The sequence below is a fragment of the Olea europaea genome, chromosome 10 (assembly GCF_002742605.1).
Source record: "Olea europaea var. sylvestris chromosome 10, O_europaea_v1, whole genome shotgun sequence".
Taxonomy (NCBI): Eukaryota; Viridiplantae; Streptophyta; class Magnoliopsida; order Lamiales; family Oleaceae; genus Olea; species Olea europaea.
The window spans coordinates 1,852,326-1,878,129 of NC_036246.1; the positions used below are offsets into that span (position 1 = coordinate 1,852,326).

At 34.8% G+C, this 25,804-nt stretch overlaps 3 protein-coding genes across 3 annotated transcripts; 2 read left to right on the plus strand and 1 right to left on the minus strand.

The window, feature by feature from the left end:
- Positions 1 to 4,151: 4,151 nt before the first annotated feature.
- On the minus strand, positions 4,152 to 8,944 carry LOC111400827. The gene is made up of 9 exons (XM_023028244.1): positions 8,727 to 8,944; positions 7,605 to 7,949; positions 7,345 to 7,378; positions 6,955 to 7,179; positions 6,748 to 6,837; positions 5,213 to 5,278; positions 5,016 to 5,107; positions 4,889 to 4,936; positions 4,152 to 4,480 (listed from the first exon to the last, which is right to left on the minus strand). Exons 2-9 carry the CDS (start codon positions 7,937 to 7,939, stop codon positions 4,363 to 4,365), a joined length of 1,008 nt encoding a protein of 335 aa, XP_022884012.1. The 5' UTR covers positions 7,940 to 7,949; positions 8,727 to 8,944; the 3' UTR covers positions 4,152 to 4,362.
- Positions 8,945 to 20,648: 11,704 nt separating this feature from the next.
- LOC111400128 lies at positions 20,649 to 24,209 on the plus strand. The gene is made up of 6 exons (XM_023027566.1): positions 20,649 to 21,505; positions 21,629 to 21,752; positions 21,869 to 22,834; positions 22,920 to 23,405; positions 23,793 to 23,948; positions 24,057 to 24,209. The coding sequence occupies exons 1-6, from the start codon at positions 20,649 to 20,651 to the stop codon at positions 24,207 to 24,209; spliced, it is 2,742 nt and encodes a 913-aa protein (XP_022883334.1).
- A 10-nt stretch (positions 24,210 to 24,219) lies between these two features.
- On the plus strand, positions 24,220 to 25,585 carry LOC111400129 (uncharacterized mitochondrial protein AtMg00810-like). Its single transcript, XM_023027567.1, has 4 exons — positions 24,220 to 24,228; positions 24,638 to 24,902; positions 25,017 to 25,277; positions 25,470 to 25,585. Exons 1-4 carry the CDS (start codon positions 24,220 to 24,222, stop codon positions 25,583 to 25,585), a joined length of 651 nt encoding a protein of 216 aa, XP_022883335.1.
- Positions 25,586 to 25,804: the final 219 nt, after the last annotated feature.

Consider the following 25,804-nt stretch of genomic DNA (forward strand, 5'->3'; position numbering starts at 1 on the left):
GTCATCCACCAAGCATGCATCTTGATGATATATTTCTGTCATGAATTAAGTATAAAAGTTTGGTGATCAGTGAACAAAACAAATTTATTCTGTACAAGGTAATGATCCCATTTCTTCAAAGCCCTAATAACCTCGTAGAATTATTGTTCATAAGTACTCCACATCTGCCTTGCATCACTTAACTTTTCTGAAAAGAAAGCAACGACTCTCTTCTCTTGGGTAAAGATAGCTACAACACCCACACTACTAGCATTACACTCCACTTCAAAAATCTACTTGAAGCTTGGTAATGTTAATACTGGAGCTGTGCACAACTTTTCCTCGATGAAGGCGAAGCTCTTATCTTATTTTTCTCCCTAACTGAATCTTCCACTCTTCAAACATTCTATGAGTGGTGCCACAATAGTGTTAAAATGCCTAATAAATCACCTATCAAAAGTTGTCAAATCATGGAAACTCTTTACTTCAAAAAGTGTTGTTGGTATTAGCTAATCCTGAATTTTTCATCTTCTCTCCATCCACCTATAAACCATCTCCACTAACCACAAAGCCTAAAAACAAAAACTTATGTGTACAGAAAGTGTACTTTTCAAGTTGAAGTACAATTGATTATCCTTTAGAACATCTAGGAATTACCTCAATTTTACCAAGTGATCTACCTTAGACTTGTTATAAATGAGTATATCATTAAAATAAACTACAATAAAGACCCAATGAAAGGACGAAGAACCTGGTTCATCACTCTCATGAAGGTACTTGGTGCTTTGAGATTGAGAGTCCGAGTAACATCACAAACCATTCCTAAAGTCCATCTTTACTCTTAAAGGTAGTCTTCCGTTTGTCCCCATGTTCGATACGAATTTGATGGTAGGTAGCCACTGCGAAGGTCTATTTTCGAAAAAAATCTTAGAACCCCAAGCATATCTAACATATCCTAACCGTGTTATGAAAAATCTGTATTTACTATTATCTTATTGATGGCACGACCGTCAACAGACATATCCCACTTTCAATCCTTCTTCGACACTAATAGCGTACATATATAACACTCGAACTCATACTCCCCCTTATTAATCCTCTTCTCAATAGCTCCTCAATTTTTTCTCTCATAATCTCACACCTTTAGACTCATTTAGTAATGAGACAAATTTGGAATACTGTCCCTCAGCACCAAATTAATATGGTGTTGAATATTCCTCATAGGAGGTAAATCATTCAGCAGTTCATCAAAAACCAAATCTTCAAATTCTGCCAATATTTTTTGCACTTCAGATGGAACATTCTTGCCTTCATTATTTGCCATAAAAAGCACATTAATATCTTTTAGGTAAAAGCAATTAGATTCTCTTACAAGATCTACAATATCCTTCTCATTACTTTTAAGGGCAAGAAAACTCTATCTCGCTGTTGGGTAGAATTATTTGTCTGCTTGCTATGAACCATAATAATCGTATGAGGGCCCCATGTAAAGAGCATCACATTATCACGCCCTTTGAGAGTTGAATGCACATCAAACTATTATGAACCTAATAGGATATGGCAAGTGTACATGTCTATAACAGCACATACAATCTTATCCTTATAATGCTTGCTAATGAAAATAGGTGCTATGCAAGTCTCAGTAACTTGAACAGAATGATCTCTTTTCACCCAACTAATGGAATAAGGCTTAAGATGATTCTCAGTTGGTAATTTTAACAATTTCACCAACCTCTTCAATATGGAGTTCTCGTAGCTTTAGTCGTCCACAATCACTTCACACATCTTATTCTTGATAAAACAAAGCAAACGGAAGATGCAATGACGTTGCCCTTCTCCCTGGCGACAAAATGATTAGCTGCATTACCAAAGTGAGCCTTTCTACACCTTTCTGAATAGCAAACTCAACTCCTACATATTCATCGCTACCTCAGTGTCTTCTTCCTTGTCTACTACCTCTAGATTCACCAAATTGACTTGCCTTCTTTTCGAAAAGGTGATGGAACGATGATAAGGTTTGTGGCATCTATAACAAATATCTCTTGCAGGCTTAGCAACGAATTTGCGTTCTTAGGTATATCTCGAGTTTGGCTTCTATTTCCAAACTAACGACTATTGTCAAACATTACTCCTATAAGAGTTGGTTGCATGCGGGGACATTTCCTTTGTTCAAAGGAATGAACGACGATAGTTCGATAGGTGAAAGAACTCTACTATAATAGATCACCCTTTTATCAAATTCCATCATCTCAGCCATCATCGTCATGTTAATGACTTCCTGCAACATCCAAATATTCTGCAACCCAATTCTATCTTGAATGACCATAGCTACCCTTTAATTTTCAAATTCTGATAGGTTGTTCCGCTCTGCCAACTACATAAATTCATTGGTGCAATTAGTTACTTTACGATTACCTAGCGTGCATTCCAGGTACATGGCTACATGCCATACAAAATATGTTCATAATCCATGGGTAAAAATCGATTTATCAGAGATAGCTTCATCCTTCTCCAATTTCTAATTCGACTATCTCCTTCGAGCATTCTATAATTGATCCCACTGAACTGTGACTTCAAACGAAACGCCACCATCTTATCCTCCGAAACATCCATAATTTTGAAAAATCATTCAATCTCTACCTAACAATTTGAAAAGTCATTATATTACTAAAGAATGGGGAATCTCATATTAATCTGATAATCATCAAAGGTATTTCAATTTTGATGATTATAGTTACGAGGTGGTGCTTCTAACTCCTTCTCAGACTTTGATTCACTTTCTTCTACTGCAAGTATCTTGTTATTTCTTCTCCGAACTATAGGTTTAGTAATTTGATCGTTGTTGATTTCATTATTACCAAGTTGGTCATTCTGTCCATTGTTTCCAACATCCTATAATAACAATTGACGGATCTCTCCAATCTAATTAATAAGATCATCATTCCGTTAATTTTAACATCCAAATCTACCCTAGTGGTAGTTGGTATGTCACACATGGATATAAAACAAAAATTTATAGACACAAAAATTGGCTCCGATATCACTTGATGCATCGCGAAACAAAGAATTCAAGCGAAAATTTAATAACACAATTTATCCACCAAATTATGAAAGACAAAATCACGAAGTTTATTAATATCAATATATCAAAAAACGGAGAATTAAAGGGTTTTAAATGAAAACATAGTCTAAAGGAATTAAAATTGCAAAGAATTCGACATAAATTAAATAACAAAAAACAACATTAAAATTTCAAAAATAGTTTTCGAGTCCTAAACGAACTTGGGTGGCTAAAATCCATTATACATCAAAGCAAAGCGGTGAATTCAATTTGTCTCGTCGTTCTCTTTTCAAAAAGGTATTATGAGTCCAAATCTGAGCTCAAAAGCCCAATCTGCAATTTACAATTTTTCCCTTTTCGATCCAACCGTTCCTCAATCCATTCGACCATGTATTCTACATCACTTCATTGAAAAGAACGGAGCAGTGCCAAATCAATGAGCCATTGGAGCTTAATTTGTGCTTGGTTTTGGACAATGAGTTTGAAAGGAGAACCCATTTGGTAAATAAAACTGAGGAAACGATACAGATGAAATTGGAAACAAGAGTAGACAAGAATTCCAATAACTGAAGGGCCATGGACACCTGAAGAAGATCGGTATTTTGTTTTCTTTTTTTCCTATTATTTTTATACAACAATGCCTTTTATTACATATATTAAAATCCAAAGTTTTCCACATGAAATTTTACAACTAATGACTTCCAACGAAGCGTGGTCAATAGTTTGATTTGAGACTCAATAATGGAATTTGGTTACCGTTCTAGAAACATTTTAAAGAGAAGACGGAGCAATTATTTGGATTCAAGGTGAAATCTTTATCTATGTTTAATCTAATGTATGGATGTGTGACTCACTTAATCGGTCTAATGTCCAATTAAATATATGGATATGTGATCCTCTTAATTTCTTATGACCAATTAAATGTCACATCATATGATGATCATTGAGCTAAGGATTGTACTTGGTGTACATAATTTGAGTACATAAAGATGTCCAAACCCCTCACGTGAGGTGGACTCATGCGAGGTGGGCCCCACCCCATGTGAAGGGTGTGGACATTCTTGTATACATATTTTATGTACACCAAAACTTGTCCTTGAAATAAATAATATAAATCTAATTAAGGTCACCTCTTTCTTGCAAGAAAAAAGTTAATATCTCCATATTTTCTGTGCCAAGCATACATCTGAAAATAAATGGTTTCCATTTTGGCAAATAAATCACCTATCTAGTCCAATTATAACAAGAATTACCACAAAGAAAATTGATACGCATCACAGGGAACCTTTCCAGTAAGAAACACTTGATATTGGATGGATGTCTCATGGGCAAAATTGATATGACTGAGGTAACCATTTGGACAATACCAAATGTTTTATCTTTACCAGCAATAAAAAGATGGCATAACATGGGATATGCATTAGCGCCACCAGCAAATACCTGCCCATCGAAGTGTCTTAAGTGAATATTAGATATGAATTGATGGCATACAAATTTTTTTTTTAACTTATTTTCTTTCTTAGCCCTGTTAAAGGCCAACCAATCAAGCTGACCAAACATCTGCAAGAGGTCAAATTTGATCCATTGTAACTATGACTACAAAGAAGATACAGTGACACAGGCTGCGAGTGGAACCCCTTTAACACTATTTCCTATACTAAAAGAATGCTAAATGAAAGAAAGCTGTTGAATTATTAATACTGACTCAAAGTTGTGGAAAAAGAAAATATGCGTAGCAAATATGGGTACTGCCATGCACAAAAGAGCTTCCTTGTAGAACTTGTCATTCAAGGACTATATGGAAATCAATATCTGTATCCATAAATGCCTAGATGCTAATAAACTTACCAAAAAGGAGCATATTCAAATGACAAGTCAAGGATTGGGTACGGCCACCTGAAACCAGGAAAATACCCAATGAAACATGAAATAAAATGCTACCAATGTAAATGAATAGAAGAGAAACGGACATTACCAAATTGATTCACATGCATGAAGAATCCATTGGAAGATGACATAAATAGCCGTCAACCAAACAAAGAAAGAGATTCGGTACCAAGGGAACCCCTAAGGAGAAAATTTTAGGCATATTTCAACACTCCCAATAAATGGAAATTAATAGAAAAAATAAATAATACGTGAAAAATGTACAAACATGGAGCAGCAGCTTACCAAGCTGTTTAAAGCTGTATCCCCTAGGAGTAAGATAGCATTAAGTGAATGTGCTACAACCGTCAACTGGCCAAAAAGGGAACATATTTCTTAAATTTGACAGCAGAAAATGATCAACAAAAACAGGAATGAAATACATGAAATGATTATATGAATTTTTCGAATTAAAAGCGCCGTGCGGCTGAAAGAAGCTAGCATCCTTAGCACCCATGAGTCCATGGCTATAGAACGCAAGAATTGATGAGTGGAAATAGACTGGAATGTAAAATGCTATATTTTATTTCATTTATGCTTGTAATGAGTTTAACTTTCATTAGTTATTAGTGAAAAGTTAACATTCAAAAGCTGGTTGGGGTGCCAAAAGTTCAACGAAAAGAAACTGGTAAAGTTAAGGGTCCTCCCATACATGTTTTACCCAAAAGAAACAGTTTAAACACTATAATAATACCACACATTCATAAAATATTGTGCATGAGCCTATAATCATAAAACAAACAAAGAATGCTGCAAGGTGAAATCTTTAATGCTTTGATGCTACATTAGATCCTAGGGAGGTTGCAACAGAATGGTGCCGTGCAATTCCCATTCAGAAATATAAGCACTGCCTGGCCCAACTTGCAAGTTGCCGAGACAAAGCATAAACAAGGTATATAATGTGAAAGAAAAGGATCCTTCAACCACTACCCTCTCATTCTCTCACTGCCAAGACAAGAGCGGATAAGGAAAAAAAAATAATAATAAAGAAGTGAATGCATTTATGTGCACACACGACTATAACCTGGAAAAGTGGATTTTCAGTTCTTGAGACATTGATACAGAATATCGTTAAAGTACTTTCAGAAATTGCTCCTTTTGACAATAAATTGTGTCAAAGATAAGGCTTTGTTATGGCTTTTTAAAAACTATATTGTGGACCCACTGGTCCCCAAATTAAAGGAAAAAGAAAAAAGATTATCTTGCTCTCATAAATCTGGAGCCAATTATGTGACAGGAGAATTGATCAGTAGCAAACTTTTGGAGTGTAAGATCTGTATATGATACAAGTAACTAAATGAAGAAACTGCATCTTGTCTGTCCATATAAAACTCATTACAAACCTAAGAGAGAATGAAGCAATTCATGAATTCCAACTCAACCGGGGATAAAACTGATCTAAATTTGCGGGAAGAAAAAGAGCCACCCCGAGTCCAGTCTTTTAATTGAAACAGAGGGGATTAATAACAGCACAGAAGTAGTAAGAGCCATGTTTCGAAGTTGTATCTAACCAATATGCATAGTTCACCTCTGCAGGTATGAACATGTGCATAAAGGTATCCTTCTGCAAGGATATTGCATAAATCATGCTACATAGTAGGTCACAGGAAAATGCTTCTTTAAATGGTGCCTTGAAAATCAAGGATCCTCTCATGGTACATTATAGGCACAATTATAGGAAGCTACAGGCATATACTAAGTTTGCAAGGATGCATGTATGGTCCTAGATAACTCGATAATCTTTAAGAATGGAAACTGAAGAGATTATATAAAGTACTTACAAAATTCAGCTCATAATCTTTGATGTGAAGAAAGGGGAATATTAGAGTCCAATAAAGAATATCAGTAATAGATACCGCCCCTGCAGTCATCTGCTCATCGGAAGTATGCATTAGAAGATGTGATGAACTTGCCAAAGAATTATAGGTGCAACCAAATATAACGTTATCTAGCTTTTTAGTTTTAGTATTAGTATTAAAATATGATACCTGGAATAAAATTTGAAACAGGTATCCGCACAAGCCAGCAATTTGCGAACAATGTTGTTCTCCTGGACATTCCAATCTTTTAGGTAATTTGACTCCAGTTTCATTTACTCCACGGGCAAGAGGCACATATAACCCTTGCTCCACAACCTCCGATACAGGGTAGTCGCTGCAGCTATTTGCTTTGTGACGCTGTAAACATCCGTTGATAGAAAGCAACAAACCAAACTACACAAGAAACTAAAAAGCCTAAGATGGGAAGAGATAAATTTATAGAATTGGATAGTACTGTGCCTTGAAGAGAGACTGCAACCACATCACAAATTTCAAGACAGTAACTTCATGGAAACATTCCATATATATGCTCGGAAAAATGTAATGAATGAACCATACCCCAAAATAGATGGTGACTAAAGTAAAAGTCCACCTGCATGGAGCCAAAAGAACATGTAATTTCAAAACAATTTCCATGAGTTAATCAAAAGTACTCAATACCAAAGATTCCGGGGGACAGATACTTCATACATTAAGAAACTATGCATTTTTGTCAACAGAAAGTGTCACCAAAGAAGGCCTTAACTCACATTTGAGTTTGTATCAATTTGTCAACAACCATACATTTATCAGTACTCCAGAAGATGAAGATGACTTACTGCGTATAGTATAAAAATAATTCACCACCATGAGCGGCAACATCAAAACTGAGGGCAACTAAAAGCAGACAGAATGCTGTCACTCGATAAACCACCAAATAAACTGGGTGGATTTCTTTTAGACACGGCTTCCAAGCTTCACCATAATGCAAAATCCGCGGTCTCTCCTGCTGTGTATCCCCTCTTTCAGATTCAGAATTGTCTGAATGTTCATATTTCCGTATCAGAAATGATGCAATGAACATAGATGCCAAGACCCATATTGCACATAGCAAGAATCTCCAATTCAACCAATAGCTTGGGGTACTAGTATCTTCACTCACCAGCAGCCGCATTCTGTTGCACCTAAGATACACTTTATGTTACCTTCACAATGTTACAGTGATTTGATTCACAAAATGCTAGCTAGTTACACAAACATGCTCCACAAGAATTACTTTTTACTTGTATGCATCTTGAACAAGTTGCAGAAACAACCAGAGACTTCCACATAAATTTTACAAGAGATGACAGAAAATAACACGTGTTTTCTTTCTTTCTGAATGGAAAATCAAGATTCGAGTAAAACAATGAAATTAGTCTTTTGTGTTGTCTTCGCACGTAGGTGTATAATTATCGCACTGCACAATGCATAGAATCTGACTGATAGAACAGATCGTATAGAAATCAAATAGAAAGAATTACAGAAGAGGAAGAAAACAATGTAACTCAGAAATAAATATGTCTCTTCACAAAACAAGTTATAATGCTAAAAGATTACACATATAAAAGTGATGCATGAACGACCAACGACTAAACATAAAAGCTCCAATAGATCTATTCCAATCTGATTGAAAATAATTGAACTTAAGCACGTTCATACTAACACGTGCTCGGCTTCCGTGTCCACAGATTGTTAAACCAAAGCAACGATCTCCCCTCAATTCTACACGAATTTCCGTTGTTCATTTCGAGATACATGTCACATACGTAAATCAACTGCACTTTCAAGTTAAGCCTAAATCAGCCTCTATACATTCATATTACTCAAACACACATAATTAACGCATTTGGCACGCACTTAATTTAAAGCGAATCACATTATTGAAACATTAATGAAGAAAAAAGGTACCCACTACTTACAGAAATGAAATGAGGAGAAATCGGATTGAAAAGCACAGCGAACTTGCTAAAAAGAGAAGTGCGAGCGCGAGAGCATTTTTTGCCCTGGGAAGGAGGAGGAATTGGATTTGATTACACAAAGGCGTGCTTGGTTTGACCACTTCGTAGTATTCTATTGTATTTTCATGGTCTGGACCTACAATTTGAGAGGTACAAATAGAAACTAGAAACTCCACGGAGATCGCATTCGTTAAAACTTCGAACTCATAGAGCTCGTTTTACATGTTTTGAAAAATTAAAAGTTGTTTCTCACTTTATTTTTTAACATATTTTAATAATTTTTTAAAAAAGCTTATCTAAGTAGAAAATTATTTTAGAAAAAGTTGATTTAAAGTTGCTTTCTCAATAAGCTTTTCTACAATAAGTAAAAATTCTATAAGATGGATAGTAATTCGTCCTTGTCATGATCCGAGATCTAATTCAAGTGTTAAAAGCAAAAATTTAAGTGAAAAAATGCATGCCAAGTATGACTTTTTAAAAGTTCATCTTTGAGACTAATAAGTTTACTTTGAATTTGTTTAGACGACTTATTGAAAATGCTTTCAAAGTCGGCCTAAGCTGAAAGTTGTTTAACAAAAAGCAGAATGGAAGCTATTCTGAAAGGACGACCCTTGATACATTCACTTAGAAAGTATGGTGAAAGATTGAATTTTACTTAATTTAGAGTTAATTTTATTTTGAAATGACCATTTGGGTTTTAGGAATTAATTGAAAGTTAAATTTACATTAGTTCCTGTTTGACGGCCATTTTTTTTAATAAAAAATATTATTTTGAATAGTGAATTTTTGAAAAATGTGTAATAAAGAAGTAAAGAAAAGTTTTGAATTTACGTTTAGAATATTCTGCACGTCATTTTGATGGCCATTATTAAAAAAAAAGTTTTAAATAGTGAGTTTTTTGAAAAATGAGTGGTTAAAAAGTAGAAAAAAATTTAAATATACGTGCAAAATATTTTATTGTGTATATATATGGTTCAAAATGAATATGAAAATTAAATAATTTTGAAATAATGGTTGTCAAATAAAGGCTTATTGTATGAATACAAGGTTGAAATTTGAAAATGGGTATGTTGGAAAAATAGTTTTAAAAGAATGGGAGATGAACATAAATTTTATTTGAATTGCTTCATCTTAGTTTCTCTTGAAAATCGAATTATTGAACTATTTAAGTAACCAAACATAGAAGATATTATGTTAAGTCTCTTGTGATGAGACTCCAAATCGTCACCACGTGGTAGTTAGCTAGTAAGTCAATCGGGCCCACACTCTACGTCACCATCCTACCTAACAGAGGTGATGCCATATATAAAGTAATCGAGATGATGCATCACTTCCGCTAAAGTACCTTGAAGAGTCGAGATACTACGCACGCTACAAGAAAAGGAATCGGAGGCAACTAGCCTCCTTGATTTATAAAAGGCATCTCCTAATTCACCTCTTTCAAGAAATCTGTTATATAAGATTCTTTCACGATTGATTGATGTTCTCTGTTCTAAGCGCCCAAAAGATCAAATCGTTAGTCTATGTTCCAGATGTTAGACCTAGGTACTATGGTGACTACTTTTCTAGAACATTAAATACCACATAGCTTATGATGGATGGATTGGCACATAGGAGAAGACGTTTCAGCCATCAAGAGAACAATCAATATTTCTCATATTCTACTATAAAAACTTACGTTTAGTGTCATTTGAAGACAACGCAATTTTATACACTCAAATTATAACTTTGCTCTCTTGTTTTACATGTTAATAACTAATCAGGTGCCCGAACAACTAAGTGGCTCACATCTCAAGCACGTCCACACCTAGTACTCTACTATCATTGACTGACTTGATCCTAGGAGTGCTCGCAACCACCTTCCCCACTATCGAAAAAGGCCATATGCAAAGCTCTAGGGGCGAAGCGGTGGGGACTCTCAAGGTTGGAGTTCAATCCCCTTTTTTTAAAAAAAAAAAGAAGGCCATGTACAAATAACGATTTGTCCAAATATACAAGAGCAAAACTATGAGGACGTGAGTGGAATAAGGATTTGCTGGCCACGTCAAAAAATACCCACATTATATACTTACGAAAGCCCGCTCTATAGCTAAGCTAATTCGGTTTGACCACTTCGTAGTATTCTATTGTATTTTCATGGTCTGGACCTCAATTTGAGAGGTGCAAATAGAAACTAGAAACTCCACGCGGATCGCATTCGTTAAAACTTCTAACTCATAGAGCTCGTTTGACATGTTTTGAAAAATTAAAAGTTGTTTCTCACATTATTTTTTAACATATTTTAATAATTTAAAAAAAAAAAAAAGAGCTTATCTAAGTAGAAAATTATTTTGGAAAAAGTTGATTTAAAGTTGCTTTCTCAATAAGCTTTTCTACAATAAGTAAAAATTCTATAAGATGGACAGTAATTCGTCCTTGTCATGATCCGAGATCTAATTCAAGTGTTAAAAGCAAAAATTTAAGTGAAAAAATTCACGCCAAGTATGACTTTTTAAAAGTTCATCTTTGAGACTAATAAGTTTACTTTGAATTTGTTTAGACGACTTATTGAAAATGCTTTCAAAGTCGGCCTAAGCTGAAAGTTGTTTAACAAAAAGCAGAATGGAAGCTATTCTGAAAGGACGACCCTTGATACATTCACTTAGAAAGTATGGTGAAAGATTGAATTTTACTTAATTTAGAGTTAATTTTATTTTGAAATGACCATTTGGGTTTTAGGAATTAATTGAAAGTTAAATTTACATTAGTTCCTGTTTGACGGCCATTTTTTTAATAAAAAATATTATTTTGAATAGTGAATTTTTGAAAAATGTGTAGTAAAGAAGTAAAGAAAAGTTTTGAATTTACGTTTAGAATATTCTGCACGTCATTTTGATGGCCATTATTAAAAAAAAAAGTTTTAAATAGTGAGTTTTTTGAAAAATGAGTCGTTAAAAAGTAGAAAAAAATTTAAATATACGTGCAAAATATTTTATTGTGTATATATATGGTTCAAAATGAATATGAAAATTAAATAATTTTGAAATAATGGTTGTCAAATAAAGGCTTATTGTATGAATACAAGGTTGAAATTTGAAAATGGGTATGTTGGAAAAATAGTTTTAAAAGAATGGGAGATGAACATAAATTTTATTTGAATTGCTTCATCTTAGTTTCTCTTGAAAATCGAATTATTGAACTATTTAAGTAACCAAACATAGAAGATATTATGTTAAGTCTCTTGTGATGAGACTCCAAATCGTCACCACGTGGTAGTTAGCTAGTAAGTCAATCGGGCCCACACTCTACGTCACCATCCTACCTAACAGAGGTGATGCCATATATAAAGTAATCGAGATGATGCATCACTTCCGCTAAAGTACCTTGAAGAGTCGAGATACTACGCACGCTACAAGAAAAGGAATCGGAGGCAACTAGCCTCCTTGATTTATAAAAGGCATCTCCTAATTCACCTCTTTCAAGAAATCTGTTATATAAGATTCTTTCACGATTGATTGATGTTCTCTGTTCTAAGCGCCCAAAAGATCAAATCGTTAGTCTATGTTCCAGATGTTAGACCTAGGTACTATGGTGACTACTTTTCTAGAACATTAAATACCACATAGCTTATGATGGATGGATTGGCACATAGGAGAAGACGTTTCAGCCATCAAGAGAACAATCAATATTTCTCATATTCTACTATAAAAACTTACGTTTAGTGTCATTTGAAGACAACGCAATTTTATACACTCAAATTATAACTTTGCTCTCTTGTTTTACATGTTAATAACTAATCAGGTGCCCGAACAACTAAGTGGCTCACATCTCAAGCACGTCCACACCTAGTACTCTACTATCATTGACTGACTTGATCCTAGGAGTGCTCGCAACCACCTTCCCCACTATCGAAAAAGGCCATATGCAAAGCTCTAGGGGCGAAGCGGTGGGGACTCTCAAAGTTGGAGTTCAATCCCCTTTTTTTGAAAAAAAAAAAAGAAGGCCATGTACAAATAACGATTTGTCCAAATATACAAGAGCAAAACTACGAGGACATGAGTGGAATAAGGATTTGCTGGCCACGTCAAAAAATACCCACATTATATACTTACGAAAGCCCGCTCTATAGCTAAGCTAATTATCCATCTTGCGAGCCATTGGTGGCGTGTCCTTTTCCGAAACTGCAATTGGATTGTGAATCATCCGAACATTCTTCACTAGATGAAGTCTTTTGCAAGCTTCAAGATGTTGCAGTAGCACGAAGGTTAGTAAATTCTTTTAAGTTTTACGATCAGGAAGGAGAGTTAAAACTTTAGAGATTAAGCTCCTGTTTGGGCTTAATTATAATCATATCTTAGAGAAAACGTGTTTTGAAATGGTGTTTTTTTTTTCAAAAAATATGTGATTAAAAAATAAGAAAAATTTTTAAATTTATATGTAATATTATTTTATGGAAGAATGCGTAATTGAAAATAAATTTAATAAGAAATATATTTTTGGAAAAAAATCAAAGTCGGCCTAAGCTGAAAGTTGTTTAACAAAAAGCAGAATGGAAGCTATTCTGAAAGGACGACCCTTGATACATTCACTTAGAAAGTATGGTGAAAGATTGAATTTTACTTAAATTAGAGTTAATTTTATTTTGAAATGACCATTTGGGTTTTTGGAATGAATTGAAAGTTAAATTTACATTAGTTCCTGTTTGACGGCCATTTTTTTAATAAAAAATATTATTTTGAATAGTGAATTTTTGAAAAATGTGTAGTAAAGAAGTAAAGAAAAGTTTTGAATTTACGTTTAGAATATTCTGCACGTCATTTTGATGGCCATTATTAAAAAAAAAAGTTTTAAATAGTGAGTTTTTTGAAAAATGAGTCGTTAAAAAGTAGAAAAAAATTTAAATATACGTGCAAAATATTTTATTGTGTATATATATGGTTCAAAATGAATATGAAAATTAAATAATTTTGAAATAATGGTTGTCAAATAAAGGCTTATTGTATGAATACAAGGTTGAAATTTGAAAATGGGTATGTTGGAAAAATAGTTTTAAAAGAATGGGAGATGAACATAAATTTTATTTGAATTGCTTCATCTTAGTTTCTCTTGAAAATCGAATTATTGAACTATTTAAGTAACCAAACATAGAAGATATTATGTTAAGTCTCTTGTGATGAGACTCCAAATCGTCACCACGTGGTAGTTAGCTAGTAAGTCAATCGGGCCCACACTCTACGTCACCATCCTACCTAACAGAGGTGATGCCATATATAAAGTAATCGAGATGATGCATCACTTCCGCTAAAGTACCTTGAAGAGTCGAGATACTACGCACGCTACAAGAAAAGGAATCGGAGGCAACTAGCCTCCTTGATTTATAAAAGGCATCTCCTAATTCACCTCTTTCAAGAAATCTGTTATATAAGATTCTTTCACGATTGATTGATGTTCTCTGTTCTAAGCGCCCAAAAGATCAAATCGTTAGTCTATGTTCCAGATGTTAGACCTAGGTACTATGGTGACTACTTTTCTAGAACATTAAATACCACATAGCTTATGATGGATGGATTGGCACATAGGAGAAGACGTTTCAGCCATCAAGAGAACAATCAATATTTCTCATATTCTACTATAAAAACTTACGTTTAGTGTCATTTGAAGACAACGCAATTTTATACACTCAAATTATAACTTTGCTCTCTTGTTTTACATGTTAATAACTAATCAGGTGCCCGAACAACTAAGTGGCTCACATCTCAAGCACGTCCACACCTAGTACTCTACTATCATTGACTGACTTGATCCTAGGAGTGCTCGCAACCACCTTCCCCACTATCGAAAAAGGCCATATGCAAAGCTCTAGGGGCGAAGCGGTGGGGACTCTCAAGGTTGGAGTTCAATCCCCTTTTTTTAAAAAAAAAAAGAAGGCCATGTACAAATAACGATTTGTCCAAATATACAAGAGCAAAACTATGAGGACGTGAGTGGAATAAGGATTTGCTGGCCACGTCAAAAAATACCCACATTATATACTTACGAAAGCCCGCTCTATAGCTAAGCTAATTATCCATCTTGCGAGCCATTGGTGGCGTGTCCTTTTCCGAAACTGCAATTGGATTGTGAATCATCCGAACATTCTTCACTAGATGAAGTCTTTTGCAAGCTTCAAGATGTTGCAGTAGCACGAAGGTTAGTAAATTCTTTTAAGTTTTACGATCAGGAAGGAGAGTTAAAACTTTAGAGATTAAGCTCCTGTTTGGGCTTAATTATAATCATATATTAGAGAAAACGTGTTTTGAAATGGTGATTTTTTTTTTCAAAAAATATGTGATTAAAAAATAAGAAAAAATTTTAAATTTATATGTAATATTATTTTATGGAAGAATGCGTAATTGAAAATAAATTTAATAAGAAATATATTTTTGGAAAAAAAAAAAGGGCTAAATTTGTCTTCAAGCTCACAGTTCAATAACACAGTCAAGTGATGTCTCACCCAAGGAATTTTTTTATTTTTTATTTTTTATTTTTTCCATACGTCTTATTGTAAGGGAAAATTGCAGCGAGCACCTAACGTTTACGAGAAGTACAAATAGGTCCCTACACTTCACATCTTTGCTGCGCCTTCCTTTAGCAGCTGCATAGGTCCTTATTTTATAAGCACCTGAATTGAAAATGTGTACATTTTAGAAGGGCAAAATTTTAAATTCACATTTTGTAGTTTAAATAAAAAATAAATAAAATGCCAATTAAAATAAGAGAAACAATGGGTATCAGATGGTAATTGTAGAGTTATTGTAGAAATATTCATCTCCAAATGAATAGCACTAACTGTATATTGGTAATCTTTTGTAAGAAGAAAATGAATTGTACCACAACTTTTAGGATTGATCCTTCCCCAATTCACATTAGCTAACTTTTCTGGCTTTTCCTTGGAAGTAATTTCTATATCCTATTGATAAAAGATGTCTGGCATTTCACATTTCCACACACCAAAATTATTTGTATTATCAAAGTTATTCATCTTGAACCTTGCATTGACCACTATCAAAATTACCGGTTTAAATGAAAAACTCACTTTCATTTTTGGACTTTTGAGTGAATAGATTCTTTGATTTACCTTTTATAAATCTTGGTGATATCAAATCCTTCTCATATAGAGCATTCCCCAAGCTTCATCAATGGAGATCAAGTGAATGTAGCCAATTTCAAATGAACCACACTTGCATTCAGGGGCGGACCCACATGGGGACATGTGGGGTCAAATGACCCCACAAAATTTTGCCCCTATTTTTTTTTCTTCAATCTACTTTGATGCATTCGTCGGGATGCCAAATGAAGTCAAAATATTGCATTCTTAATATCATTTCGAAATGCTCATGACCTAATTTTTCACTCATTAATGGCATGCGAAGTGGTCAAATATAACAAAAGTTATGACATGTTAAAATAGGGTGTTTGAAACTAGTATTTTGAAAATTTCGATAATATCCTAACTTTAAAAATTCGTTTGCGATTATGTGCTATCTGAATCCACAAATCGTCTATGCCATGTAAAAGCTTGTTTCGAAAACTACATCGTTTTCATATTGAATGGTCCAAACGGATATAAAAAATAATTAAATATGTATCAAACGCACGTCTCAAAAAAGACGTCTAACTCGTTTTTCTTTTAAAAAATTCAATTAATTATTATTTTTGCACGATAAATTTTTCAATATAATTTATATCGTTTCATTCAGAAGTCTTACATGAAATATGACGTAAATTTTTTAGGGTCGTTACGGATTAAATGCAATTTGAATTACTTTCGAATTATATTTGCTTTAAATTTGAATTTCATTTACTTCCTGAGCTAAACTTGAATTTTATTTCAATTCATTTAATTTCTATATTCAATTTAATTTACTCAATGTTAGCTTAGCATTTGCCAATGAAATGATAAACAAAATTATGCAAGTAGCAAAATATATTTAATAATATTAATAATGATGTAATTATACGACGTTTTCAAAGTGTCAAAATACATATAAACTTATTTTCATTGATATTATGTTGTTTATTAAAAAAATTATTTTTAAAAATTTGACCCCACAATACTAAAAGTCTGGGTCCGCCCCTGCTTGCATTCCGTTCTTCGATTTATATTTTTTCATTATTGTTGGTGCTCGTTGATTTCGTCCTTTAGAAATTGAAGAGTTACAATTCACATGCTTATTAACGTCAATTTGGACAACACCATCCATGAAGGACCCATGCTCACAAAAGTAAAAGCTTGGGGATTGTGCTGTCAAAATTTGAAAGTTGGAGACCTATTACCACTTTTCACAAAGGTTAGGTACCCTTTTGCAATTTTTCCTTAAAATAAGTTGTAACGTATGAGAAGGAAGTCCTCGACTGAGAGGACACATGTCGCTCAGCTGTGTTTTTCAAACTGTAAGCTAAAAAGACAATTATATTATGACATAACTTTTTTTTTTCTCTCTTTTTATCCTCCGAAGCTTAACCCTCCTTCCTAACCGTCAGATTAGCTTCTCAAGTTAACGGTCGTTGCCACTGCAATTCCATACCCTTTTCTACTAATAAAGCCACTGCAAGAACATTTTACCACCACCGCACTCTCTGTTTCTCACAAGTTTTTGTTTGTGTGTTATGCATGGATTCTAATTCAGGTTGTAGAGAAGATTTGGTTTCACGTCGGAAGGAATTAACTCTGTTCAAAACAAAGAAGAAGTTTGATTTTCCGGGGGGATTTTCTTCTTTTTCTATGGTTTCACGCCGGAGTCTTGAAGGATCTTCGGCATATCGATTTTCGGGTTTTTCTTCGGAACCGTTTCAAGCTTCTTGTACTGGCAAGAAGTTTCAACAAAATCAGTTTGCCAAAGATGGTGCAGAAGCCCATTTACATGGCCTTCAAACTAGAAAGTTTTTGGATTTAAATTCTGAAGCTTCATTGAAAAGAACGGAGCAGTGCCGAATCAATGAGCCATTGGAGCTTAATTTGTGCTTGGTTTTGGACAATAAGCTTGAAAGGAGAACCGATTCGGAGAATAAAATTGAGAAGACGATACAGATTAAGTCGGAAACCAGAGTGGACAAAAAATCCAATATAATTAAAGGGCCATGGACTCCTGAAGATGACAGGTATTTTTTTTCCTATTATTTTTATACAACAATTTCTTTGATTATATTCGTAATAGTCAGCAAAAAATTATGTTTTGAATAGTATTTTTGGAGAATATATGGTTAAAATGTGGAGAAAATTTTAAATTTACGTGTAAAATATTTTATTTTGTGAATTAAAAATGAGTATAAAAATTAAATTAAATTAAATTAAATTAAATTAAATTAAAGGCCACAAAACAGGGGCTAAGGATCCAATTTTTCGTAGTAAAATTTACATGTGATGACTTCCGCAGAAGAAAATCTTGTTACCCTTCATTAAGACTTGAGTTTTTATTAAGAGATCATGCCATTATATGCTGATTTATATTTTAGTATTTAATTAGTGTGAAATTTATGCTTTAATATTTTTCGAAAGATGACGACTCACTTGAGCACACTAAAATTAGTGTGTTCACTTGATTCTTTAATATGATCAAATTAATTATTTGAGTTTAATGAACTTTAATACCAATTATCACATATTGTCGGTGCGGCTTTCGAGCCACAACTCTCTAGGAAATTTTTAACCGACGTAACATTTATCCTTTAACAACCTTTAGCTGACCTCCAAAGGCATCTTTTTGGAAGTGGATAATTTGTATCATTTTATTTTTCAGACATGCAAAACCGGAAATTAAGTTTACACAAATATGACGAAGGTTTATATAAACCTTTTTTTTTTTTTTAATTATAAATTATTGATGGAGTTGGTTGAGAAGCATGGTGTAAGAAAATGGTGTGTGATTGCATGGAAATTTTCGGGGAGAACAGCAAAGCAATGTAGAGAAAGGTGGCACGACCATTTAAAACCCGGTATCAAGGTTTTTCCTTAACCTATCTTCGTATTGTCCTGTTTGGCCTTTATTGATTTTTATTTACGGCAACTAGTATTTCATTTTAGTCATTCCACACATGTATTGCATGTGTTTATATCAGTTAAAGAGTGTTTGAGTACTAAAAATCGTAATTTTAATCTGAACCAAACATGGTCTCAATATTAATTAAAGGGTGATTGACTTCTAAAGAGGATAAGTATTATTTTATATATTTTTTCTATGCAATTATTTGATTATCAACCAACTACAAAAATAAAAATGTATATATTCTGAGAAAATTTCAAGAAGTGATACCTTTAACTGATGAAAATCTTAGTCAACCGTGGCTGCTCATGGTGCTTTTTGTATTGTATAATAATAAATTTTCATCATAATTTTTTTCAGTGTCTCCTTCTATTTCATTTTCTAGATATGCAAAATCCAATATAAAGGTTTTTCCTAACCTATTTTGGCGTTATCTTTTTCCATTTACTTTCTATTTTGGCAATATATCAATGATTTATATCTCATTTGTTGTATGACAAAAACATTTCTTTGATAATCCAATAGTGATGTGGAACTTTAATACCCAATCCTAACTTTATATTTTCTTTATTAATTTCGTACAATGTGCGTGCATCATGCACGTGGTTTGCACAACAAGTTTTAGTTTGTCATGACAAATTAATAGTCTAAAAACCGTGAACTAACCACAAATTTAAGCGCCAGAATGATCTCCTAACTGTATATCAGGAATAATCTTTTAAATACTTGTACTTAGTTTATGTTAAGCACCGGTGACATAGTACATCATTTAATTGGTGACTTATTAAATATATGGGGCATACCATTAACTTTGTTAGGAAAATGTGTAATTGGCAATCTGTGACCAAATGACCTATTGTCAAAATTGTAAAGTCAAGGACTAAATTGTACAGGTCAAATAGTTCAGGGACTAAAGTTGCAATTTAGTAAAGGTCATAGCATAGGTCTAGGGTAAAGTGGGATGCTTTGAAGATGCAAACGATACGTTGATGTCGCTGGAGTTTTGCCCTGACCTTGCTAGAGCCAAAATTGCAGAACTAACCTCGCTGGAGTTTCGCTAGTCTATCGCTGAGCGAAGGTACGTCGCTCGAGTTTCGCCAGGATCTCGCTCGAGCGACTATGTTATCTGGCCTTTGGTAATTTTAATGCCTCGCGAATTTTTAACGCCCTATATTACCAAATTCGACCTACAATATAAACAAAACGTCCGATTTTCTTATTGTACCTTTGGCAAACATTGAAACAACAATTCCTCTCAACTTCCAAAGGATCAAGAACCAAAATAAATTCATCTTTTTCATCTTTGATTCTCATGGTTCTTTGAATAAAAACATCAACCCTCACAAAACCAAAACAACCTTTCATATCTCCATATAAACTTCCAGAAGATCATCTGTTTGAAGATCTTGGAAGGAAATTGCTTGAAGAACTGGAGAGCTTGGTGATTCACAGGAGGTAGAAGATATTCAAAGCTGGGATTTTGGCGCAGATCTGCAAAATCCAGGATAGCTGTGGTCGATACAGTAAGGAGGTCAGAATGTTTTTAGAATCAATAATGTCTGACGTACTGTAAGTCAATATCTTCTATAGTGGATCTCTACTGGCTTGTGCCCGGAGTTTGGGTTTTCTCCGTCAACATTTTGTTGTGTTTTTACTGTTTTCTGCTATTTATTTTTCAACCGGTAATTCAACTTAGGTAGATAAAGTATGTGAATGAATCTAGACAATGCATAATTGATATGACTTGTTGCATCAGTTAATTAATTGTTTTAATTTCGCATAAACACCTATTCACCCCCCTCTAGATGTTGGTTGGGTCGAACTATTATTTTTTCAAGTGGTATCAGAGTTAAATCTCGAGTCCTGACCCATAATTGTCTAGATGAGTCAATCACTTTCTGTACCTCCATATTTTGATGGAAGTAATTATGCCTATTGGAAGGTTAGAATGCGTGCGTTTCTTAAGTCTTTAGATGAGCATGTTTGGGTAAGTGTGCAAAATGGTTGGAAACCTCCCTCTACTATCGTATCAGGAACTGTTAACCTTACCGACATATCACTGTGGACTAAGGATGAAATAGCTGAGTGTAATTGGAATAGCAAGGGTCTTCATGCCCTGTTTATGGCCGTGTCTCCCGAAGAGTTTAGGAGAGTGTCAATGTGTGAAACTGCTAAAGAGGTTTGGGACATTCTTGAAACTATCCATGAGGAAACTAAAACAGTAAAGAACTCTAAGTTACAAGTGCTAACTTCTAGGTTTGAAGAAGTGAGAATGAAGGATGATGAAACGTTTGACGAATTCTATGCTAAATTGAATAACATTGTTAACTCTAGCTTCAATCTAGGTGAGAAAATTCCCGAGTCTAAAATTGTGAGAAAAGTGCTTAGGTCCCTGCCCGAGAGATTTAGACCTAAAGTCACTGCCATTGAGGAAAGTAAGGACCTAGATGAAGTTAAAATTGAAGAACTGGTAGGATCGTTGCAAACTTATGAACTCACTATTACACAATCTAAGAAAGGAAAGTTCATAGCCCTAAAATCCATCAAAGAAGATGAATCTTCTGATACTGAGTTACTTAGGGACGAGAAAATCGCGTACTTTGTTAAGAAATTTCAAAGAGTTCTCAAGAATAGGAGAAAGCCTCAGAATAAAAAGAGTGGAGCTCCTAGCAGATTCACAAAAGCAAAAACTGAAACGTTTAACAATAAAGGGTCGAGTGATAAACCACGTTTGGTTAGGTGCCATGAGTGTCAAGGTATAGGTCACTATAGGAATGAATGCCCTAGTTATAAGAAGAACCAAAGAAAAGGGAAAGGTAGGGCCTTAGTTGTCTCACTTACAAATAATGAATCTAAGACCAGTGATAGACAGGAATCTTCTAGTAGTAAGGATGAAGGAAACTATATGGCATTTGTATCAACTGTTAAGAGTGAATCTGATAAAGAGAGTGACAAGGTTGAGGAGAACTTCCAAACGATAATTCTAGTAATGAGGAAGAGGATGACATAGACATACAAGAAGCTTATCAACTTTTATTTAAGGAGAGTCTTAAAATCAAAAAGGTCAATAAAGCCCTACTCAAAAAGGTTGATGAACTTGAGAAAGAAAAAGAGAAACTTGCTAGTAATCTTCAGAATTCACTTAAGAGTGGAAGTGAGTTAAAGTGTGTAAATAAGAAGTTAGAAGACAAGATTAAGACTTTGACTAGTGAATTGGTGAAATCTAATGCTCATCTTCAGACTTTCGTAAGTGGGACTAAGAAATTGGACAATATATTGGAAATGAATAAGCATGCAGGAGATAGGAAGGGTCTAGGATATGTGGAGGGTAATACACATGTTGCTGGACCTTCTAAGACTGTTTTTGTTTCTGCCTCTAAAAAAGTTAATGCTGTTAGTAGTTCAAATAAGGGTAAGAATGTTCCGAGAGAACAGAGTCATCAATCACGTAGGGACTTCATACCCAGATACCCTCAGCCACGTACCTTTGAGCCTAGGTTCATTCCCACCTGTCACCACTGTGGAGCCTTAGGACACACTAGGCCTAGATGCTATAGGTTAGGGAATGAGCGTAAAAATCTGAACATTCCTAGTCAGGTTAGCTTTCTGTCTAATCAGGTTAGTCATTTGACTGAGATGCTTACTAAGCTTACTAGGAGTACTTTATCATCTAAGAAAGTTTGGGTCAAAAAGGGTGATCTAGCTAGACATTCGAGTCAAAAAAAGTGTTTTGTTGCTCATGTTGCACTGAAAGCCCAAAATTACAACATGTGGTACCTAGATAGTGCATGTTCTAGACATATGTGTGGTAATAAGGCTTTATTCACTACTCTTGATGAATGTAACGGTGGTATGATTACCTTTGGAGATGGGGGTTCTGCACCTATTCTTGGCAAAGGTACTGTACAAATACATGATTTACCTGTGATCTCTAATGTGCTTTATGTGGAAAGTTTAAAGTCTAACTTGTTAAGTATTAGTCAAATTTGTGACGCTGATTTTGAGGTGAGTTTTGTGGAAAAGAGATGTACTGTGTATGATTCGCCTGGTGGGGTGGTTCTTGAAGGGGTTAGAACAACTGATAATTGTTATAGAGTCTTGCCTAATTCTAACTATGTGTAGGAGTGCTAAAATTGATGTGAGTGAACTCTAGCACAAAAGATTAGGTCATTTGAACTATAAGAGTCTAGTACAACTGGCTAGGAAAGAATTGGTAGATGGTTTGCTTAAGATTGGTCCTAGTGAAAATGTTGTGTGTGGACCATGTCAACTAGATAAACAACTTAAGGGGAATCATAAGAAGACTTCAAAAATTCTGACCAAAAGACCCCTAGAATTGATACACATGGATTTAATGGGACCATCTAGGACTGAGAGTTTAGGTAGTAAGCGATACATTCTTGTTGTGGTAGATGACTTCTCGAGATTCACATGGATAGAATTGCTTAGGGAAAAATCTTATGCATGTGATCTCATAAAATCTTTGTGTAAACGGCTTAGCAATCAACTAAATCTCAAAGTGTCTAGAATGCGTAGTGACCATGGAAAAGAGTTTGAGAATTTTAATCTTAAAAGTTTCTGTATGGATGAAGGGATATTGCATGAGTTCTCTTCGCCTATCACTCCTCAACAAAATGGGGTGGTTGAAAGGAAGAATCGGGTTCTTCAGGACATGGCTAGAGCCATGCTTCATGGCAAGGGACTAGCCCTACATTTTTGGGGAGAAGCTGTTAACACTGCATGCCACATAATTAATAGAGTTTACCTTAGACCCAAGACCGATCAGACTCCATATGAGATACTTAAGGGTAAAAAGCCTACTGTTAAGTACTTTCGAGTATTTGGGAGTAAGTGCTACATTTTGCGCGATAGAGAGAACTTGAGTAAGTTTGAATCGAAGAGTGATGAAGGAATCTTCTTAGGGTACTCTAGAAATAGCTGAGCATTTAGGGTGTATAACTTACGTACTCATGTGGTGATGGAGTCAGTAAATGTTGTGATAGATGATGTTGTGAGTGAGGGGGAGAGTGTTGAAAATTGTGATAAAGATGGTGATCTTATAAGTTCTAGTGATCCTACTGAGCCACCTGTGTCTGAATCATCTCTTAGGAAACCTGAAACACCTGAAAAGAAAACATTTCCACAAGATCGAGATAAAGATCCTAAGGAACCATCGACTAGGGTTAAGTCTAATCATCCTAAGGACAATATCATTGGGGATCTAGATGAAGGTATGAGGCTTCGTAGGAGAGTACTGAACAATATAGCATACACTAGCTATGTCTCTCAGGTGGAACCTAAGAAAGTTGAAGAGGCTCTTAGTGATGAGTGTTGGGTGAATGCGATGCACGAGGAGCTCAATCAATTTGCGAGGAACAATGTGTGGATCTTAGTTCCCAGGCCTGAGAATCGTAATGTTATAGGTACTAAGTGGATCTTTTAGAACAAGACAGATGACCAAGGTACTATAACTAGGAATAAGGCTAGACTAGTTGCTCAGGGTTATACTCAAGTTGAAGGAATTGATTTTGATGAGACTTTTGTCCCTGTTGCACGACTTGAGTCTATTCAAATTCTGCTTGCTGTTGCATGTATCCTAGGGTTCAAGTTGCATCAAATGGATGTTAAGAGTGCTTTCTTGAATGGACTTCTTCAAGAAGAAGTCTATGTGGAACAACTAAAATGATTTGTTGATCCTAAGTTTCCTCACTATGTCTACAAACTTCACAAAGCCCTCTATGGTCTGAAGCAAGCTCCTAGAGCTTGGTATGAGAGACTTACATCATACCTTGAAGAGCATGGATTCTCTTGAGGTGGTGCAGATAGACCTTATTTATTAGACATGTTGAAGAAACTATCACCATTGCTCAGGTTTATCTCGATGATATTATTTTTGGTTCTCCTCTTGAGTCTTTAGCTTATGTGTTTGCTGAGTGTTTGAAGCAAGAATTTGAAATGAGTATGGTTGGGGAGTTGAGTTATTTCCTTGGACTTCAGGTGAGACAGACAGAGGATGGACTGTTCATTTCACAGTCTAAGTATACTAAGGATCTAGTTAAGCGTTTCGGGCTGGATAGTAAGAAGCATACTAGGACACCTATGAGTACTAGTTTGAAGTTAAGTCGTGATGCTTCAGGTAAGAGTGTCGATCCTTCCCTATATAGAAGCATGATAGGTAGTCTTCTTTATCTCACAGCTACTAGACCTGACATTGCTTTTAGTGTTGGAGTGTGTGCTCGATTTCAGGCAGATCCAAAAGAATCACACTTAAGCTCTGTTAGACGCATCATTAGATATGTGAGTGGAACAGTTGATCTAGGAATATTCTATTCTAGGAATTCTAATCTTGACTTGGCTGGCTACTCCGATGCCGATTGGGCCGGAAACGCGGATGATAGGAAAAGCAAGACAGTGGGTTGTTTTTACATGGGTAGCAATCTCGTAGCCTGGTTGAGTAAGAAACAGAATTATATATCTCTATCCATGGCAGAGGCCGAATACATAGCTGCAGGTAGTTGCTGCACTCAGCTTCTCTGGATGAAGTAGATGCTGAGTGATTATGGGATTAGTCAAGGGACCATGACTGTTTTCTGTGATAATACAAGTGCTATAAATATTTCTAAGAATCCCATTCAACACTCTTGAACAAAACATATTGACATCCGACATCATTTTATTCGTGAGCTTGTTGAATCACATGTAGTCTCTCTCGACCATGTCTCTACTGACAATCAATTGGCAGATCTACTTACGAAACCACTAAATGGATTGAGGTTTGAGTCGCTTCGGATGGCTGTTGGTGTTTGCTCACCTATCTGATCTTGGATTCATGCATATTCATGCATTTATCACATATGCACCTAGTCATTTCATATCTTGCATGTGATCTCTGTGTGATGCATTTTTGATTGTTAGTTTGTCGTTTAATCTTCTTTTGTGTGTTATATTTGTGTGCTTAAATATGAAAATAAAAAAAAATAAAAAAATCATAATAAACCATAAAATAAATTGGGATTTTGTGTGTGTGTGCCTTTTATG

Coding starts and splice junctions, on each gene's coding strand:
- LOC111400128 (XM_023027566.1), top strand. CDS start 20,649: ATGAGTCAATCACTTTCTGTACCTCCATATTTTGATGGAAGTAATTAT. Junction 21,506..21,628: donor GATAAACCACGTTTGGTTAG/GTGCCATGAGTG, acceptor ATCTAAGACCAG/TGATAGACAGGAATCTTCTA. Junction 21,753..21,868: donor ACTTCCAAACGATAATTCTA/GTAATGAGGAAG, acceptor GATGAACTTGAG/AAAGAAAAAGAGAAACTTGC.
- LOC111400129 (XM_023027567.1), top strand. Junction 24,903..25,016: donor GTTAAGTCGTGATGCTTCAG/GTAAGAGTGTCG, acceptor GATTTCAGGCAG/ATCCAAAAGAATCACACTTA. Junction 25,278..25,469: donor GGCCGAATACATAGCTGCAG/GTAGTTGCTGCA, acceptor AATCACATGTAG/TCTCTCTCGACCATGTCTCT.
- LOC111400827 (XM_023028244.1), bottom strand. CDS start 7,939: ATGCGGCTGCTGGTGAGTGAAGATACTAGTACCCCAAGCTATTGGTTG. Junction 7,180..7,344: donor TAGTCACCATCTATTTTGGG/GTATGGTTCATT, acceptor TTTCTTGTGTAG/TTTGGTTTGTTGCTTTCTAT. Junction 4,937..5,015: donor CATGCATGTGAATCAATTTG/GTAATGTCCGTT, acceptor TCCTGGTTTCAG/GTGGCCGTACCCAATCCTTG.